Source organism: Rhinoraja longicauda, chromosome 17 (genome assembly GCF_053455715.1).
Source record: "Rhinoraja longicauda isolate Sanriku21f chromosome 17, sRhiLon1.1, whole genome shotgun sequence".
NCBI lineage: Eukaryota > Metazoa > Chordata > Chondrichthyes > Rajiformes > Arhynchobatidae > Rhinoraja > Rhinoraja longicauda.
In genome coordinates this window covers 30,136,277-30,151,402 of record NC_135969.1, presented here as the reverse complement: position 1 = coordinate 30,151,402, position 15,126 = coordinate 30,136,277, and the positions used below count along the sequence as shown (strand labels likewise).

Sequence of the window (15,126 nt, the reverse complement as noted above, 5' to 3'; positions counted from 1 at the left end):
TGTGAAATCAATTAAATTGAGGCTCTAGTCCCCTCTCACATTTCAAGAAAGTGCACGTTGGTAGGTTAATTCGCTACTAAATTATCCCTTGTGCATTTGGGCATTGTAGAAACTTGGGGAAACGGTGGAAATGCGAGGATAATTGAATAGGATACCCCGATATTCAGCAGGGACTCAGAGGACTAAATGGTCTGTTTCTGTGCAGTATGGCTGACTAATTCCTCCATGCTATGCATAATGTTGCATTCAATTTAATATGGATATGCAATTACAAAGATTATACAATTGGAATAGATATCCAGAGAAAGTGTCAAAATCAAATCGACAATTGTTTTGAAAAATTAGTTGCCGTTTAAATCAGACTGTTTTGGTAATAGCGTTCAAATCAACTTGGCTGTCAAGCTGGTCTGGCTCATATGTAACTCCATCCAACACTTCATGTTGTCAAGCAAACCATTCAGTAGTGTACAAAGGCTCACTTAAAAACATTCATATTACCATTGGTCCAAACCATTTTCTTTTGGAACAGATTAACAGATCATCACAAATTCTCTGCACCATTCTAAGGAAAAAAACAGAACAAATTTCTAAGGAAGACTACCATTCCCTGTTACAAATATTAATTTTCCAAGTAGTTGTGAACAGGGTAATGTGGGTGGGGGGTTGGGGGGGGGGGGGGTCAGGAGGAGGAGGGATTTCACATTTTCTTGGTTTCTCAACACTTGATTTATTTATTTATGTACCCAGCAAATGAGTGGTGGTGGGTTCAGCCCCAAACAGTTAAAATTAGATAATATGTTAATGATGTAAAGGAGAGTTCCAAAATTTTGTTCCGATAAAATAGGCTTCCCCACATAATTCAGGCAATATGGGTTATTTTCCATTCACAGACGGACATCAACACTGCTCCTGTGGAATAGAGGGGCACATCTCTTGTGCTTCTGGTCCAGAAATTAGTCTGGGCAGTCCAAAGTTTTGTTTTATTTTGTGTTATGGATAGTTTCAACGCCACATTATTTTCTTTCAGATGCTTTAACTTCCATTTCTTCAGATGTACCAAATCTGCTTGCCCCCCTCTCAGCCCCACAAATTCACTCAGAATACCTTTTCGTTCATGCTTTGCAGTATTCCCACCACATTCCATGTGAATGCCTCTATTGTGCTACTGCACATATTTTCTCTTCAAATGCTGTAGAAATCCCCGTTATTTCCCAAATTATCTTAGCATTAAATCAAATTATTGTTTCATATACAAGGCAAATTATAGATCACAAGCAAAATTCCACTCCTGTTCATGGATTACATCTTGCCAACAACATTAAATCAGGTTTATTTCATCTATGCTCAATTTTTTTAATTTACTGCATTGAGTATAAAATTAGTTTTTATTCCTTCAAGGAATACTCAACATTCAAGTTCTGTTTTAAGTTCATAAGTGATAGGAGCATAATTAGGCCATTCAGCCCATCAAGTCTATTCCACCATTCAATCATAGCTGATCAATCTCTCCCACTCAACCCCATTCTCTCGCCTTCTCCCCATAAGCCTTAACACCCGTACTAATCAAGAATCTATCTCTGCCATAAAAATACCCATTGACGGCCTCCACAGCCAACTGCGCCAATAAATTCCACAGATTTGCCACCTTCTAATGAAAGAAATTCTTCCTCATCTCCTTCCTAAAGGAACATCCTTTCATTCGGAGGCTGTGACCACTGGTCTTAGACTCTCCCACTGATGGAAACATCCTCTCCACATCCATTCTATCCAAGCCTTTCACTATCAGCGGCCCATCTCCTTGCACAATGCTTCCTGAATTTAAAATCGTTTCTTCAAATAAAATATCTGCAATTTCTTAGTGATTTTATCCAAGTGACAGCAAATATGCACTTTGGTGGTTTGACAGAAAATATTAATTTGTTTTACATCCTTCCAGAATGAGAATTTGTATTCCAAATGCCAAATGGAACTTCATTGCTTTTTAAAATTTCTACGTTGAGTTAATTTGAATGACGTGACCAAGTGTTCGGAAGAATGATCATTTAAGAATAACCTTTCAAAATAATGGGAAGAAATTCACTTATGAGGCAAGATGGTCAGTGGACGGTGAAACTACAATGGAAACCAATTTTCAATGTTATCATTCTTCACAGGAAAGATAAAGTAGTCCCACCATTCACCAGTGCTAGCTGAAAAGATCTGGTAAATTCATAAATTACCATAACTGACCTCAAATCTGTTTTTTGTTTTCAGATGTAACTACATCAGAAAAGATAGAGTTAACAAGAAACATTACTGAGGTGTATCTTTTAAAATCACCATTCAAATTTTATTTTTTTTAACGGCTCATTTATTGTGCAGAAAACGGAGGCAACACTATAAAGTGTAAACTATATACAAATTATGCATACATTGATATTATTCATTATTTATCTGCAAATATAGAATGTGATCTTAAAGAGCACAAAATGTGCATAAAGGCAAAGGATCATGTATATTTACAAAGAGGAAAGTAGAAGCTTGAACTTTAGTTTTCAAATCCAAATTACTTAGGTTTCTTTGAAAACTTTTCTGTTCCACGGATATTGAGAGAGGAGTTGTACAGATACTAGGATATTAGTTTGTCAATCACGATTGTACATACAGGGCCTTCAACTCAGATAACAGGAGGGATATTAAACCACATGCTTTGGAAAAAAGTGTGTTCATGCAAGTAATCATTTGTCAAAAGTTGACAACTTCCCTTCTTGAATCCACTCCCCAACTTAGGAGTAATGTACGCATAGTTATTTTTTCCTTGTCAGGTAATAATGTGTCGAAAAAAGACGAACAGCCTTTGAGAAATTCAGATTTTCAGCCGGTGGGCAGATTAATTGTATTTTGACAGTCATTGTCAGGAGATCCACAATATGCACCATCCTACTGTTTAAACTCGACGATACTCCATCATGACTAACTGTGTGAGAGGGGAGCATTCTAGAGACAGTGCAGTAATTCTTTTACTAATTTATCTTAGAAAACACTGCAAACATAGGTGCCATTGCCACTGAACTAACCTCAGAGGTTAACCACTGTTTTCACTCATTATCCAATGAATTATTGGAACCAGACTTTGTGGAAATTATGCCAATTGGTTTATTAAAAAACTGTTTAGAGGTGGAACCATCTTCCCTGCACCGGCTCAAATCTTCGACAAGAATGGTCTGTTGCTTTCAGTCATTCAGGAAAGCAAATGAGTCTTATCATCAGCTGTGAAATCCTCAGCTCAATTGCTGCATTGTATTGATCTTGTAATGTAATTATAGAAAGGGATCCATTTCCAAAAATTAAAACAGAGATAGCATCTGAATACACTCAGAAGAAATCTTAGATAACAATACAACATCAGCACCACTCTAGGACACCATAGCTTGTAGTACATGATGTATTATATCATCTTTGAACACACATCAGCGAAAAATATTCAACTTCTGATTTTCTTCTTTTAAGGTCATAAATTCCTTTATCAGTTCTTCTCTGACTATTAAGTGCTTAAGTATAACATCACTCACTGGAATCTGAAAATAAGCAAATGGCACTCTGCATTATCAGTGTATGAAGGAAGTGCAGATGCTGGTTTACACCGAGGATACACACAAAATGTTGGAGTAACTCAACGGGGCAGGCAGCATCTCTGGAGAAAAGGAATAGGTGATGTTTCGGCTCAAGACCCTTCTTCAGACTGAGAGTCAGGGGGATCGGAGATGCTGCGTGACCCACAGTTACCCAAACGTTGTGTGTCTATACTTTGCATTATTAAATGGCTGCTCAATGTTGCAGAGTCTCCTAACTCACTTGAATGCAGTTGAGCTATCACAACTGGCGAGATAAACAGTCACAGGAGCTCACTGTACCTGAACGTCATTCTCAAAAATAGCCATTAGTTTTTGCATTGTCCTGAAATGGCATTAAAATAAATAGAACATGGGGTTTTCAGCTAAATTTCAGTCCTCTCAATTAGATCATTTTCAAGCCCCAATTCAAACACAGTTACGCTCAAAGAATTTTCCAAAAGTTGGCAGATAGAATTTAATCCCAACGGATGTGAGGTAATGTATTTTGGGAAGTCAAATAGCGGTAGGGTGCTATGGAACGGTGATGAACAGAGGGACCTGGCATTTCAAGCTACAGTTCCCCGAAAGCGGCAACGCAGGTAGATGGGGCGGTGAAGCCGGCATATGGCATGCTTTCCTTCATAGGTCAAGCATAGAACAAAAAAGTTGGGACATCATATTGCAAATTTACAAAACACTGGTTATGCAGGACTTGGAGTAACGTGTGTGGTTCTGGTTGTCGCACAATAGGAAACATTCGGCTGTGCTGGAGAGAATGAATAGGAGAACAACAAGGAGGTTGCCTGGATTGGAGGACTTTAGTTATGGGGGGACATGAAAAAGCTGGGTTTGATTACATTGCAGTGAAGGAGACTGAAGGGAGACCCATCATGTGCATAAGGTTGTACCAGGGCAGGGTAAGATAGGGCAATAGCCAAAATCTTTTTTTTTTCTCCCCTGTTGTAAGGGATATCGAATGCAAGTTTTTAACAAAATATTCACCAAATGGTAGATATCTGGAACTTACTGCCAAAGGAGTTGGTAGAATCACATACAATCACCAAGTTTAAAGAGACATTTCGAGAACCATGTAAACATACAGGAGAAAGAAGGATATGGACCAACAGGATCAGTGCATATGGGCCAAAAGGTCAGTTTCTGTGCTGTACATCTTTATAAATTACTTTGTGCAGTTTTAAATTTCTTTATTTGAAAATCTAGGAAGTGCATCAGTATGACTTGCAACAGGTTATTGGCAGCACTATTTACGGGAGGAAGCATATTTGACTCAACAAGGACAATCACAGCGTGTCAGAAAGGATTGAATCAGGCCTTCAGGCCAATCAGCTCTGCACTGATCCTCAAACCATCCTCCAGCAATCCCTTTCTTTTCATATTCTCCTCACATTCACAACTCCCCCTTGATCCCAATACATGCACACTTCAAAGAAACAAAGCCCAGGGTCAGGTTGCAAGAGCTAAGAGGCAGCAGCTTTACTTCCTTCATGGTGCCAGTAGTTGAAAATAAGTCATGTTTTTTTTAGAATTATTTTCCCAAAGTGACCCAATTTTGAGAATTAGTTTGCAATGCAAAACATATCTGGTACACCAAGATGATCCAAATATATATTTTTTAAACTATGACCAAATACATGGAGCATGCCAAGCTGATACCAGAAAAATTGCTATCTTGGTACAACATGATGTCAGTCATTTACAACAATGTGATTATTCCTACATGCAAAATCTTCAATAAGGAATATTCATGAGATAACCCTGTGGCAATTGGTGAAATTTAAATCATCAATAAAGTGAAAGATAAGAGTGAAGTAGAAAAGGGGGAGATTAAACAGATGATGTAAAAGTTTTTTCAAAGTAGTTCAGTACTTTACGTTTTGCTGTGGAGGAAATCAAATTTAACATTCCTAAAATTGCCAGCAGATTATTTTACTGGGATTTTCAAGATCACACGATTAAATATAAACTAGGGTCCATTAAAAGATGCATTACCCTTGTGTTCACTAGCAAGAGAGGGCTGACAAGACCTTCAGCAAAATGGTTCTACAGCAATCATAATCTCACTTCACTTGCAGGGGACAATTCCAACCAGTGAATGGTGAGGGGGAAATCAGCTGATCAGTTTGGATCAGCTGGCAGGCTATTCCCAGTCACTGATCCACTTTGAAACCGAGAGAATCACTATCACAACAGAAATGTTCAGCCATAATCTGACCGGAACTTATTTTGACTGCACAATATACCCTTCTGTTTCTTCGCAAATTTACTCCAAGATACAATTTTGTGCTTTTGCATGCCAGGATAAGAAGACACAAGGCAAGACTGAGCTTCTTTATGCTATGCTTTTCCACTCACTCTCCTTGTGAGATCTATTGTTTATATAGAACTGGTTATAGAAGCTGAATGGTGGTAATGGAATGCAATGAACATTACACATCTGGGATGTTAGACAAGAACTTCATAAATGTCGCAAAATCTCAAACTGGTCTAAAAGTGTTGCTTCGTGTTTCCTATCGTTAACACACTCGTTATTATCTACAATCATGTTCTGCTTTTACTGTAACTTAGATTCACTGAATAGAATCACTTCATCCTAACAAACAAACATATAGCACAATGTGCCTGGGCAAACTACCAAATGATGGTAGGAAATTATTACCACAATACCATTGTAAAGGATGAGAATTCTAGGCATACCTGCTGATTTTGAAATTCCTGAATCATGGCCAGCTGCAGTTGAACAATTTCTCTATGGCGCTCCTCACTGGTTACATGCAAGAAATAACCAGAGAGTCAACGTAACTCAATGGAAAGTCTTAAGGGGGTTGCTGATTAAAGTTCTAACAGAGCGCAAGTAAAATGTTACAGGTCTTATGTGCAAGACAGCAAAGCATTAAAAGGTGCAATGAATGGATGAAATTGACCAAAAAACACACAAAAAAAAGTTTTATCCCATGCATCACATCTCATCACAGATGTTTGCCACACCTGTCCTCTTGGAGAGGGCTCCCCATACTTTACACTCTAATTCCAGCCTATGACTTCTCTCATTGTCCTACATAGTTCTGTGTTTCTGGATTTTTTAATGTTGACAGTTACGTTGTTGTTGCAGGACCTCTATTGTATGCAAGATGTTCATTTCTTGGTGCCTCTCAAGGACCTTTGCCCAGTATCCCCCATGGGGTTGAGGGGGGAAAATAGATCAGCCATGATTGAATGGCAGAGTAAACGCAATGGGCCAAATGATCTAATTCTGCTTCTATGTCTAATGGTCTGTTTGAGTGAGGCCAATCTAGCACATAGTGCAAGCATTTCCAAGATATTTTTCACTGCCCATTGTTACAAACCCTTCAGTAAAACACTCCCTCAATCTAATAGATTAAATCCAAGTACCTCATTGCAAATCCTTAAATTGGGTGCATGAGATTAACAAACCTGAACTCCTCCAGGGCATCCTTCAATAGATTTTCCAGTAACCACACGACCAACAAAGGCACAGTAGGTTCTTCTTCCCCCTCTTTGCTTGGCCGGATAGATGGGTGACTGAGGGGCTTGGCCACAGTCTTGGGATTAATTTCTTTTTCTATGGCAAACATAAATAGATTTTGATTCACAGACATTTGGGAATATGGCCGACATCACCAGCATTAGAAATTGTGATCAACGAAATATGACCCACCCAGAAAACTTAGCGGGTCAATAAGAAAGTACTTAATACTTCAAAAAATGAAAAGGCATCTGGTGGAAATCTGAAATAAAAACATTACATGCAAGAAACACTCTTGCCGCTCCGGCAGCTTCTGCACAAGGAGAAACAGTTAAAATTTCCAGTCCAGGACACTTCATCAAAAGATTGTCGCTCATCTTTTCACACAATTCCCATGTGCAATATTCAGAAACCAGAAAACACAAAGCCTTGCTCACAAGCTTTGATCCAACTTCTCTGGCTTCACGAGTGATCTAAATTTAAAAAAAGCTAAAATAATGAAAGCAAGCACTAACTTTGGCAGTATACAATTTTTTCTCAAAGCAAGCCTGCCTGCCCTTTGACGATGTTCTGACTCACAGAAGGCATTTCTAAAATGAAAAACACCCACTAACTGTACCAACACAGGAAATTTACATTACAGTATAATATTAGCAGACATCTGGTGTTGGTTATAGATTGTCTCAAACGTAACAGCATGCAGACCTCATGTATGATTAAAAGTACTTGCACTAGTGATTTGTCAAATGACTATCTTCTTTCATTGTGCATTCCTGGTTGGCTTTCCCTCAAATCAGAAAAACTACATTATTTTGCTGCATGTTTTTACTTTTCATCAAAACTTCCTTCAATACTATAAATATTCCGAATGTCTACGAATTACTGATATCAGGGGACCACATCTTCATACTAGTAAACGCTCTTTAATATTCAAATCACCACACAACTTCTGATCTTGAGCTTAGTTGCAAGTACACAGAGCAAAAAAAAAATGTTATGGTGGCTGATTTTGAGTGGTATTTCATTAAGACCATTGAACATTACTGATCTGTGATCATTGAGTACAGAACAGTGAAGAAACCAGCAACAGAGAGCTGTGCAGAACTCGTATGTCTGAAGAAGTTTTGATTTTAGAAATTAAGAGAACTCAGTGCTGGGAAAGACTGGTAGAAGCTTTAGAAAACAGAATAGCTAAGTTTCACATTTTTACTTCTATAATTAATTATTTTAGTTTGGCTTTTTACTTTAAGTTAGCAGTGATCCGTGATTTCTGATGATAAAACTGAAATCATATTTTAAATTTTTCCACTGTTCTCGGATTGAGGAGAGAGCAATTTGAGAACTGGAAAAATCTTACAAGCTAGATTGGATCATTTGTAACTTTTTGTGCACGAGTAATTTATGCTAATGTACATACTCAGTGATTTGCATATCACAATTATTTTCCTATTAATATACCATGTGGAGAGACCAAAGCTATGACCTTAGTACCTTCTGCCAACTTCATTTCTCAGCCTCCAACTCAAACCCTTTCTCTGCCACTTATCTAAAGTAGAACCAAACGGATTGCAACTTTGACGTTATTTGTCTCAAAAGCTTCAAGTCTTAACCCAAAACATCAACAAATCCTTAAACCTCCATAGATGTTGCTTAACCCGCCGATTGATTTTTTGGTCCAGATTCCAGACCCGCAGTCTGCATCTTCTGCATAACTTTGACCACTTCTGAGAGAGGGAAAGTTTAATGGAGATGTGCGGGGCAAGTTGGTTGTTTTTTAAAATATATATACACAGAGTAGTGGGGGGCTGAAATGCATTGCAGGGGTGGTGGTGGAAGCTGATACGATAGTGGCATTTAAAAGGCTTTTAAATAGGCACATGGGAGGGCAAGGAATAAAAGCATATTGAATGTACAGGCAGGAGAGAGCAGTTTAACTTGCCATCTTGTTCAGCACAAACTTTATGGGCCAAAGAACCCGTTCCTCTGCTATGCTTTGTCCCAAGTCCTATGTCCCGTTTCCACTTCCATTGCATTGTTTGATATCATCCATGCCTCACCTCAGCTGCTCACTTCCATTGCATTGTTTGATATCATCCATGCCTCACAGCTGCTACAGCCCTCAATCTCACCTTTATTATCTCAAGATTCTAATGCTGGCCAGTCTCCTCCTCCACCTGTGCATTGTGATCTCAGGTTGATCCAAAACTTGTTCACTATTGTGTTTAAAGTCCAAAGCTGGTATAATTTTAAAATGGCCGTGGAGGGATTTGCAAAGATGGCATTCTCCCACTTGACAGATCTTATTCCTTTCCAGTCTTATAATCAAAATGAGAATTCTGCACTCCTCCAATTTTGCCGCATGAATATTTAATCATTCACACAGGCGACCGCAACTTCACCTGCCTTAACCTAGGGAGTTACCCAAAATTTTCTTTGTTGCAACTTGCATCTTGATCACGAATTTTGTCATCCATCCTAATATCCAACACCTCACACTTTCCCAGATTAAATACCGTCTGCCATCTCTCCACCCATGTCTATAGCTGGCTAATATTCTACTGAATACTTTGACAGCCTTCTTTACGCTCCACAACTCCAGCAATCTTGGTGTCCCTGCAGAAATCCACAAGTCACAGAACTCCGGCAAGAATAACAGCTCTCCACCTTTTACGAGTAAGCCAGTTCTGAATCCAAATGAGCAAGACACCATGAATACCATGCACTGTAATCTTCTAGATCAGCCTACCATGAGGGCCTTACAAAAATTAATGTAGGCAACATCTACTGCCCTACCATCATTGATTGTCTTCATCATCTCCTCAAAAAACTCAATAAGACGTGACCTGCTGCAGTAAAAAAAAATACATGTTGACTGTCCCTGATTAGCTCATTCTTTTTCAAATGAGTAAATCAGCCCAAAGAACCCCCCCAAGAAATGGCTTTCCTACCACTGGTGCAAGGCCAATTGGCACTATACGTTTCAGGATTATCTCCACTTCCCCTTCTTAAACAAAGAACAATTATTGGCACTCTCCAGTCCAATGGGACCTTGCCTTTGGTGAGAGAAGATACAAAACTCTTCACTCATGCCCCTGCAATCTTCTCTCTTGACTCTCTAAATAATCTGGGGATTTATCTACTTTAACGCTCTTCAAGAGCCCCAACACCACCACTTTCTTCATCTCAAACTGCCCTAGAATAGTAGTATCCCCATTCTGATCTCATTTTCCTCCAGGTCCTTCTCCTTGGTGAAAACAGATGCAAAACACTCATTTAGTACCTTGCCTACATCCTCTGACTCAAAGCATAAATTCCCTCGGGAGAAATAGACCCAGCAATTTATTCATGCTGATTTAGTTCATTAATAAAAATATACATGCTTAGTATTTCATCTTGTCCAATTTCCTGAAAAACGACATGATAATAGCCTGTACACAGAAGGGAGAGCTTACTTTAAGAATACCTTAAGAATGACACATACCTTAAGAACAGAAAAATTCCTTTGTGTCAGTTTGTTGTGTTATTTTGTTTATTTGTGAAGGAAAATTTCAAACCCAGACAAGCAATCTCACCTTCAAGGCTATTTTTCTCCATTTATCCAAGTATTAAAAATATTAAAAATTAATAATAGTACAGAACTTTATGTGCTTCTTCAACAAAACAAACCAAAGCACACAAAACATCTTTTGGAAATGTAAATAATATTCACCAAGTATCTAACCCTTTGACTGATCAGTAATGTTTCACCACAATTACATTGCACGAGCATAATTACAAGCATCTACCTTTATATTGATTATTATTCTCCAGCATCAGTGCTGTCAGAGTTAAGCCTTTGCAGATTAAGGTATAACCTACCAATCAATTCCAGCTCTGAATTACAGCAGTGTTGATTCTGGGCTTTGTCACATTTCTGTGCTGCTAAACAGGAGACTTTAATGAACTGGAAGAAAAAAGTTATAAATTAGTTGGAAAGTATTCGAGTACCTCACCAGTCCCTCAAGACAAACCAAGAAAACCTCCAGGAAATTATAATAGGAGATTTCTCTGCAATGTCAAATCAATAACAAGAAGCTATAAGTTTTGGAGTAGCAACTAGAAAGGACAAAAAAATGTAGCAGCTAGATGTTTCTTTCATTCTGCGAATTCATAGAATTATGTAAAGAGGTTGGGGAAGCACAAACAAACTTGGCCAGATGATAAATGGTCAATAGACAATAGACAATAGGTGCAGGAGTAGGCCATTCAGCCCTTCGAGCCAGCACCACAATTCAATGTGATAATGGATGATCATTTTCAATCAGTACCCCGTTCCTGCCCTCTCCCCGTACCCCCTGACTCCACTACCTTTAAGAGCTCTATCTAGCTCTCTCTTGAAAGCATTCAGAGAATGGCCCTCCACTGCCTTCTGAGGCAGAGAATTCCACAGATTTACAACTCTCTGACTGAAAACGTTTTTCCTCACCTCCATTCTAAATGGCCTACCCCTTATTCTTAAACTGTGGCCCCTGGTTCTGGACTCCCCCAACATTGGGAACATGTTTCCTGCCTCTAACGTGTCCAATCCCTTAATAATCTTACATGTTTCAATAAGATCCTTTGCTCTTCAGTGAGAACAAAGCTATGACAGCAACTTCACTTTGTACTGCACCCTTAACAAAGCGTCGCTAGGTGCTGCATCATCGCTAACCAAGAAGATTTAACATTAGAAATTAAGAAAATTGATCCAAGACTTAGATAACTAAAATATACTTTTTTTTAAAGAGAGAACAAAAATTAGATTTACAGAATTAGAAACTTTGCAAAAAGGCCATCAGGCCTCAAGGGCTTGAATATCTCTTTTGAAGAGCAGTTTAGCTATTTCATTTACTTAATTTTTCCACTTTCAATTCTCTGCAATTATCTTGTCTTTTTTATTTTGAATGCTGCTGTTCAATTTATTTCCACCATCTCTTCTGACATTGTATTCCAGATCCTAACTATTCTGCTCGTCAGATTCAATTCTTTGTGAGTCAGCTTAAATCCACAATTGACTTTTCAACCTTTGCAAACAGGTTTCTCTCTATTTACTGTAATCCTTTCACAATTTTAAAGCCTGCAGTCAAATCTCCTTAACTTTGAGGGTTCCAAGTTGAAAACTTCTGTTTATCCACACAACAGTAATGCAAAGCAATTCTAGTCTTTTTTTTCTTCTGTATCATTTCCAGTGCCTTCAAACACCATCTTAGAAATTCTTGCAACATTCCAATCTCAAGACAAGCTAATATTTCAGCACGGCTTCTGGGGTTTTGCATTCCGTGACTCAATTTATCATGCCCAAGATCTAACATACTTCATTAACAATTTTGTTAATGGGGGTTGACCATGGCAAGGCGCGAATACAATAACTGGGCACAAGGCGAAGTCAGGCAGCATCGCTGGCAAGAGTGCAGACCATCCTTATAAACTTAATGCATTCTATGCTCGCTTTGAGCAGTAAGTCAACAGGTCGATTAATCCGTCTCATCAGACTTTTTGTATAGGATATATATCGCTGAGAGAGCTATATTTTGTCTACTTTTTCCCAGGATTACTGCTGCAGAAGTTAGATCGGCCTTCCTGAGGGTGAACCCACGGAAAGCAACTGGCCCGGATGGAGTCCCTGGCCACGTCCTTCGAAACTGAGGTACTCAGGCAAGAGGTACAGAAGTTTGAAAGCACACTTTTCTAGATTCAGGGCCAATTTCTTCCCAGCTGTTACCAGGCAACTGAACCGTCCTCTCATCTCTTAGAGAGTGGTCCTGACCTCCCATCTCCCTCATTGAAGGCCTAGAATTATCTTTAATCGTGTTTTATCTTGCGTTAAATGTTGTACCCTTTATCCTTTATCTCTACACTGTGGGAGGCTTGATTTTAATCATGTTTAGTCTTATCTTTGTCTGGACAGCATGCACAAAAAGCTTTTCACTGTACCTCAGTACATGTGACCATAATAAACTAAACTAAATTAAGTTGACTTGTCCTGCCACTCAAAACATTTACGGAAATTCCCACTAATTTATTGTGTTCTCTGTTTTTCTGCACCCAACAAGTTTGTAACATTTGTTCAATCCAAACCATAAAATCTATTTCTCTTCCCACAGATGCAGAATATTCTTACCAGATGTCATCAGGCAACTGGACCGCCCTCTCACTTGCCAGAGTGCGGTCCTGACCTTCCATCTCCCTCATAGGCTTGTATACACTGGAATTTAGAAGGATGAGAGGAGATCTTATCGAAACGTATAAGATTATTAAGGGGTTGGACACGTTAGAGGTAGGAAACATGTTTCCAATGTTGGGGGAGTCCAGAACAAGGGGCCACAGTTTAAGAATAAGGGGTAGGCCATTTAGAACTGAGATGAGGAAAAACTTTTTCAGTCAGAGAGTTGTGAATCTGTGGAATTCTCTGCCTCAGAAGGCAGTGGAGGCCATTTCTCACAAAGCATTCAAGAGAGAGCTGCATAGAGCTCTTAAGGATAGCGGAGTCAGGGGGTATGGGGAGAAGGCAGGAACGGGGTACTGATTGAGAATGATCAGCCATGATCACATTGAATGGCAGTGCTGGCTCGAAGGGCCGAATGGCCTCCTCCTGCACCTATTGTCTATTGTCATTGAAGACCTTGAACAATCTTTAATTGGTCTTTATCTTGCATTGAATGTTGTACCCTTTATCCGTACTCTTGTGGACAGCTTGATTATAATCATGTACAGTCTGAATATCTGTCTGATCTGACAAAGTCTGATCTGCTAAATATTACCAGAATATTCTGCTTTTGTTTTAAGATTTGCAGCATCTTCTGATTTTTTTTTGTTGTGAAATTTAAAGTTTAAAAATGCACCATCTATTTTTTCTATGTTACATTCTACCTGGCCTGTGCTCATTGGAGGAATATCAGACCTTTAAGAGCTGGGCAACAAAAGACAGAGAGACCTGGGTGTTATCACGCTACAATAGGGGGAAAAAAACAGGAATCCAAATATCGCTCTCTCAGCGATATATATCCTATACAAATCCATTGAGAGTAGAGGGTACAGAGTAAACCTGACAGGAAAATCAGGAGGATCACAAGATAGCTGCAGCAAAGAAGATAAAGAAGAACTTGTGTAAAACTTTAGTAAAATTCCTGGAAAGTACCAACTTTACCACTAGCACACATTTCCTGCCTCTCACTGGCCGGAAATTCACACTTTGGAAAGGAAAAGTATAAACTCCGAATACGTGTCATTAGCAGTCGTAATGGTTCATCATGGAAATGAATCTCACCAGTCCTGATGTTTTGATTGCAGGCCTTGCGGCTATTGTTGAAAGATCACCAATATTCCTTCCACTTTCGGAGAGAGGAGAGCAGTTTAGGGCTTGGCAGGCTGGGGTCAGGGAGAAGCCATCAGCGATTGAAATATTAGTATGGTTCATATCTGAAAAAGGAAAAAAATGAATTCATAATACAACAGCTGAATGAATAATAAAAGCTCAAAAGCTGAGATTTTATCTTTAATAATAATAATAATAATAATGCATTACATTTATATAGCGCTTTTCAAACACTCAAAGACGCTTTACAGGGATTACTAGAACATAGAGAAGTAAATAAGTTACTTTGAAAAATAAGTTACCAATCAAGCATGTTAAAATAGCCTAAACAGTGCTCTGTCTGGAATAGTTCAACATTGATCAATGCATTTGCTTTTGTTTTTCGTAAGTAGGATATGCTTGCTTGTAGGAAGGTGCTAGCTTACACTGAAGATAAGACACAAAATGCTGGCATAACTCAGCAGGACATGCAGCATCTCCGGAGAGAAGGAAAGGGTGACGTGTCGGGTCTGAAGAAGGGACTCAGCCCGAAACATCGCCCATTCCTTCTCTCCAGAGATGCTGGCTGTCCTGCCGAGTTACTTCAGCATTTTGTATCTATCCTCATATGTTTACATGTTTCCATTTCAGTCACAAATGTAGCTGACATCTTTGTAGATGCTGCAGTAAACTGGTGCCTAGCAACTTATGGATGA

The 15,126-nt window shown here is 39.0% G+C and overlaps 1 protein-coding gene across 1 annotated transcript in view; it reads right to left on the bottom strand.

The window, feature by feature from the left end:
- Positions 1-3,449: 3,449 nt before the first annotated feature.
- Positions 3,450-15,126, bottom strand: part of LOC144601560 (protein NEDD1-like) — a 45,441-nt gene continuing 33,764 nt past the window's right edge. Inside the window, exons 9-13 of the mRNA XM_078413757.1 lie at positions 14,384-14,535; positions 10,957-11,041; positions 7,047-7,194; positions 6,309-6,375; positions 3,450-3,557 (exon numbers count right to left, since the gene is read on the bottom strand). Coding sequence (XP_078269883.1) covers positions 3,450-3,557; positions 6,309-6,375; positions 7,047-7,194; positions 10,957-11,041; positions 14,384-14,535 — 560 coding nt within the window. The remainder of the gene's footprint in view (positions 3,558-6,308; positions 6,376-7,046; positions 7,195-10,956; positions 11,042-14,383; positions 14,536-15,126) is intronic.